Genomic DNA, 6000 nt, shown 5'->3' with positions numbered 1-6000 from the left:
CAAAAAAAAAAAAAAAAAAAAAAAAAAGACATCACAGGGGCTGGAGCTGGAGAAAGACTGGGTGTCTGGGGAAGAAAGGTTCTCTTCTCCTGTATATAGGCTGTCACATTCATTGCACATTCTCCTGTGATTCCAGATCTTCTCCCCAGGTGAGAAGGGACTAAAAACTTCAGAACAGACCCCCTTCGCCTACAGCTACCATCACATACATTTCACTCACCTATAAACATACTCTTAGGAGGTATTAATGTGGCCGTGCCCCTCCCAGAACTAAGTACTGCCCTCAGAAATCCCATCACAGTGCCTTCTCTTCTAGTTTCTTGCCAAAAACCTACACAAGTGCCCATGGGTATCCTAGTTTAGTTCTACCCTCAGACACTGAATCTGCAGCAGCAACCTGTTCTCTCCACCACCTGTTAATAATCTCAACTGCCTGCATGGACACAGGAATAATTCTGAGTATAGCCCCTCCTAGACCATTATCTTTAACACAAATCAGTCCTTCCACCTACCTTTTACTCTCCCCCACTCATGGATTTTGGGTGGCTCCTTTCTCTTTTCTACATTTTTCCCCATAGCCTCTCTTTTACGTGTACACAGTGTGTCCAGGATCACCCATTAGATACCTAAATCCAGTGTATACTGAAATTCAGACATCTGGAAGGTCAAGATCATGTCCATAATCCGGCTGTTGCTTTTCTTTAAAAAGCATTTAGCCTACATGTACATTTTTCTTTGCTTCTTTTGAAATATACATATATACAAATTATTTTAACAGCTAAATAAACCTTAACTTTTTTTTTTTGACTCAGGATTCTCTTTATCTAGGACCTGAGAACCATTACTTTGTTTTTGCTTTTGATTTGGCAAAGGTTTTGTTTGTTTGTTTGTTTTCTCCCCCATTTTCAACCTTTTAAAGAAGACACAGATTTGTTTAGAATAATAAAGCTCATTTTAAGGTCACACAAAAGTTGAGCACAAAGAATAGGATTCAATTCAGCAATACAGAGTAATGAAGAGTAAAAGACACTAAGTTTCTCCAACAGAAAACTAATCATCCAAGGCGATTATATTAAAGGTGATAATATCTGGAGCCTAAAATATTTAACGCTGCAAAAGCAAGAACAGTTTAGGGTATAAACTGAGCAGTGGAATTTTAGCTGTGCCTTGGTTTCTACTTATTACTTAAGAAAGATTAGCATAGTTTTGTGTAGTCTTTAGTAGACAACATGCATCCATGTAAATTAAACAGTATTTTCTACAATTGTGTGACTATAAGGCCACAATATTTATTTTGAATAAACCCCTTAAATAGTAATTTTAATATTAATATTATTAATTTGTTTGAAATATAAAGCATTATAGCTGTATTTATTATAAGTATTAATTTGTTTGAATTAAGTTTATATAACATTAATATAAGTATTAATTTGTTTGAAATATAAAGTATTATAAAATATTGTAATTAAGCTTACAGATAATTTAAAAAATATATACATTATGACTAGTATATTAAAATTATTTATATGTAGACATTTATATTTATACCAAAAGAAAATTTACTACCACATTGCTATAGTAGATATTAACCTGACATGCTTATTAATTGATCCTATAGGTATAATTATAGGTCAACATAATTTTACAGCGTATTCTTTTATTTTACTAAATTAGGAATGCCACTATTCCAGGACAAATAAATGCAGGTGATGTGGCCACCCCAGAATCATAGTACCTCTTTAGTTAGCTATCTTGCAGTCTCTGATATAACTCTACTATGTGAATAGAGTGAATTCCAATTCTTCATCAAAAAGTGCTGGTGGAGGTTGTCAGGTGTGTTACAGTACAGATTCCCAATCTAACAGCCAGCAGATGGGAGAGCAGCAGAGGTGGAAATTCTGCTCAGAATAAGCTCTCTTTCTTCATAATCCTTGTGTGTCTCATGCTGAGAGTAGTACTGCACTTCAGGTGTTTAGAGAAGAACTTCCTTGGGGGAATATTTTCTGGTCAATTTGTCCAATGTTATATGTAATCTGAATTTGTCTTTAAGATTCTTTCAACCTCTTTTCTTCTCTCACTACAGTTTTACTCAGACTGAGAGCTGTCTTTCTCTTCAATGCTTTGGGTATCTGTGTCTAAGCCCTATTAGTATCACATGGTGTCTGTGAGTGAGGGGGCTGTCACCGTGAGAACTCCTGGAGCTCCTCTATCTAGATCCATGCTGTGTATCCAGCAATATTCTTTTTGGGTCACTATTATAAACAGAAACTGAGGCTGAAACATTGCTCCTTTTCCCCCTATCGCAAAAGTGCAATTCTACCCAGGAGCCCTGCAGGCTCTCCTCCCGCAGCTCAGGGACCCCGCTCTGTAACGCAGCACTGCAGTGCATCTGTGGCAGTTGTGTTCCATGTAAAATGTGAGCTGCCAGCTGTGGGCTGTGCCTCAGTGGTAGATGGCAGGGTTTGGGAGAGGACACAGACCACCAGGAGAGGGCAAGCAGAATTGCTGCAGTCCAGGGCTTAGGGAGTAGGGATCCATTGCTTTGAAATATAAATAGCCAGCTGGGCACCGTGGCTCACGCCTGTAATCCCAGCATTTTGGGAGGCTGAGACGGGCGGATCACAAGGTCAGGAGATCGAGACCATCCTGGCTAACATGGAGAAACCCCGTCTCTACTAAAAATACAAAAAAATTAGCCAGGTGTGATGGTGGGCACCTGTAGTCCCAGCTACTCGGGAGACTGAGGCAGGAGAATGGTGTGAACCCGGGAGGAGGAGCTTGTAGTGAGCCGAGATCGCACCACTGCACTGCAGCCTGGGCAACAGAGCAAGACTCTGTCTCAAAAAAAAAAAAAATGTATATATATTTTTATATAATATATATAATAAATATATATATATATTTATGTATATATATATATATAGCCAAGATGATAGTACCCTATCTCACTGTTTCTGTAAGAGATTGAGAGTGACTTAGAGCCACTTAGAGCTGAAGGTAAGGTAGGCTTACCTGCAACAGGCACCTGGCTCTAAGTTGCAAAACTGCCTCCTATCATGATGTTGGAAGTTTATTGCTTCTTTGCATATAACCAACCAGCATACACAGAAGACCTCCCCAATTACCAGGTGAGTTTAGGATGAACTATGTATGACCAATGGTTTGTACAGAAGGGAGGCAGGAGAATGGGGTCTGGAGGCAGAGAACTTAAGGCCAATTTGTGCTGACTTCCTAAAAGAAAAAACACCAAGGTCTGGAGGCAGGGACCCTAAGGCCAATTAAGGCAAACTTCCAACAGCTAAACCAAAAGAAAAAATCCCATCTCCCCACCCCTGAGTAGCAAAGGCGCAAAGGCTACTCTCCCTACAACCCTCCCCCTTCTACCACTTCTCAGATGGAAAGGGAAAGTGCCTTGGAGTGGCTGCAGGCCAAGCACCGGCCATCCCTTTATCTGCATAGGGTGCCAATTCAGCTAAGCCTTTCATTAGCCATGGACCAAATCCTTCATCCAGATCAGTGGTAGCTGATAGGGACCTCAAAAGGAATAGTTAAAACCCAGAAAACTTCGTAACCAGGATCTTGAATCATTTGCTCAAGCCCACACCCACCCTATTCCTTACCTTAATAAATTTCTGCTTTTGATGCTTCCTTCCTGTGTTTTGTTCCTTTGTTACTTTGTGCATTTTGTTCAATTCTTTGTTCAAGTTGCCAAGGACCTTGACAACTCACTCACCGTCTTCCTTCTGGGAACAGAAGTGCAGGTAGATGTGGATGCATGTGATTGGTGCTTAAACTCACACAGTGCCCCCCACCACAGGAGAAAAACACACAGTTACAGCCTATGTGTCCAAATTAGGTCCAGATTAGGTCCAAAGACAAATAGCAAAACAAGAAGATTGCCTTTAATCTTTTCCCTCCACTTCTAAACTCTGGAGGGCAAGGCTGTGAAGAGATCTGAAGACATCGTGCTCTCTCCTCCTGTGGCCCCATCATTCTTTGTTTACTGTCTGGTATTTGAAAGGAAGAGGAACCTTTGATAGAGGAGGCGGTCGGAGGCTGGTTAGGCGGGTAGAGAGAGAGGGTCTGGGGAGAGGAAAAACACCTGTAGGACCGCACCTGCACCACCCCTGTAGCTAGCGGGAAGAAATGTGGTTAAGAACTTCCTCTTATGCCAGGATGTTGCTCCAAAGGGACTGTCCCAACTTAGGCACAGGCGCAATAAATCAACCTAAATGTCTTTAACTTGACCCAGCTCATTATAAGGTCATTAACATGACACTAGCATTGTGGTTTTAGCTCCTCCCTCCCGTAAGTTTCACTTAGGCACTCATGGGGAACAACCAAAATGGAGTCACTGTGGCCAATCCCAAGCATGCGCAGATGCAACACCCTTAGTGGGGAACTTTACCCATCCCATTTGGGCAGAACCCACAGAAGACATACTTGTTCTTGCCACATAAAAGACCCAGACCTCAGCCTCATTTCTGACAATCTGCTTTCAGGTCCCCTCTTGCTTCTGAGAGCTTTCCTTTTGCTTAATAAATCCTACTTTGCCTTACTCACTCTCTGGCACCCATGTGCTTCATTCTTTTTGGTCGTGGCACAAGAGTCCCGACCGGGCTCAATCGAGGAGACCACCATATCTCCACCAAACAGTAACTGGGAAACCGTGGTCTTCACGTGGATACTCTCAGCTTGCAGCCCCTGGTCTCTCTGGGAGCACTGTCCCACCCACCCTTGAGCCTGAGAAAAGTTGGTAGAGAAGCTGGTCCCTTACTTCCAGCAGAAAAGAAGTGTTCAGGCCCTCACTTCCCTGAGGGAAGAGAGCCCTCATGGCTGCGCTCAATGTGGCAGCCACCTGCCATATGTAGCTACTGGGCACCTGGAATGTGACTGGTTTGAAGTAAAATGTGCTGCAAACATAAAATACACCGTGAGTTTAGAAGAATTAGATCAGAAATATACTTTATTTCTAATTGTATATTGATCACATATTAAAACAATATTTTGAATACAATGGATTAAAAATTATTACCAACAATTTCACTCTAAAAATTATTTTTGACATGGCTAATAAAAAACGGAAAATTCACAAATAGCTAACATTTTATATTTTAGAGGATTGCTTCCCTCTTAAAATTTCAGGTGTCCTACTCAAAAGACTAGCGGCCAGAAGGGTTATGAAATCTAAAATATTAAAATAATTGTCATTATATTGCTTCCATTTGTGAAAAAGTGTGTGCCTGTGCATGCATGTGTGTGTGTGCGTCCGTATCTACGTGTGCGCGCGTGTGTGTACGTCCGTGTGTCCGTGCGTGCGTGTATTTTATAAGTGGACATAACCTTACACACAACAAGGTTAAAAAGAGACCCCTGGGCTGCTTCAGGTCAAGCCCGGAGAGAAAGCCCTGCCTGAAAGTGCCTGGAGGCCCCAGCTTGTCACTCTTGCCTCATCAGGGGAGTGTGTGGTCGCGAATTCCGTTACTCAAGGCCCGAGGGCGGGGATTGGAGTATTATCCAATCAGAGTGTCGGAGTGAGAACTGCCCAATCAGGCGCGCAGCCAGAGAGGAGGCGGTGGCTTCCGGGAGCTGGCACGGCCTTTTCCTCTGGCTCCTGCCAGGGATTTGGGTTAGGGCTTCAGCTGTCTGCGTCCTCGGCTCCGGGAGGCCGCGGGGATTCGGCCGCAGCCTCAGCTTCCCGTCGCTCTGTGACCTGCGGGTATTGGATGATTTGTAGCTAAGACTCCTGGATCCCCTGAAGTGGGAAAATGGTGAGTGTGCGAGGCGGGGCGTCCCGAGGCTGGGCGGGTCTCATCGGCAGCGGCGGGAAATGGCGGCGAGACCGAGTCTGAGTCCCCGCTGCCGCCGCTCAGCCCTCGGTCCTCTGCGCCGGTGAGGGACCCGCGCTCCTGTCGGTCCCCGCACGGCGGCTCTGCCCAGCCTGCAGCCCTCCTCGTGCAGCTCTGCGCCCGCAGCCCCGCACCTTCCCCGGGCTGTGGG

At 44.0% G+C, this 6000-nt stretch overlaps 1 protein-coding gene across 1 annotated transcript in view; it reads left to right on the top strand.

Moving 5' to 3' along the window:
- The first annotated feature begins 5563 nt into the window (after positions 1 to 5563).
- The window catches only part of LOC111539028 (zinc finger protein 595), a 35617-nt gene continuing 35180 nt past the window's right edge, over positions 5564 to 6000 (top strand). The window contains exon 1 of the mRNA XM_023206709.1: positions 5564 to 5771. Within this exon, the coding sequence (XP_023062477.1) occupies positions 5769 to 5771 (3 nt within the window). The 5' untranslated portion in view covers positions 5564 to 5768. The remainder of the gene's footprint in view (positions 5772 to 6000) is intronic.

This window comes from Piliocolobus tephrosceles, chromosome 3 (assembly GCF_002776525.5).
Source record: "Piliocolobus tephrosceles isolate RC106 chromosome 3, ASM277652v3, whole genome shotgun sequence".
NCBI classification, from domain to species: Eukaryota; Metazoa; Chordata; class Mammalia; order Primates; family Cercopithecidae; genus Piliocolobus; species Piliocolobus tephrosceles.
This window is presented reverse-complemented; position numbering and strand designations above follow the sequence as displayed.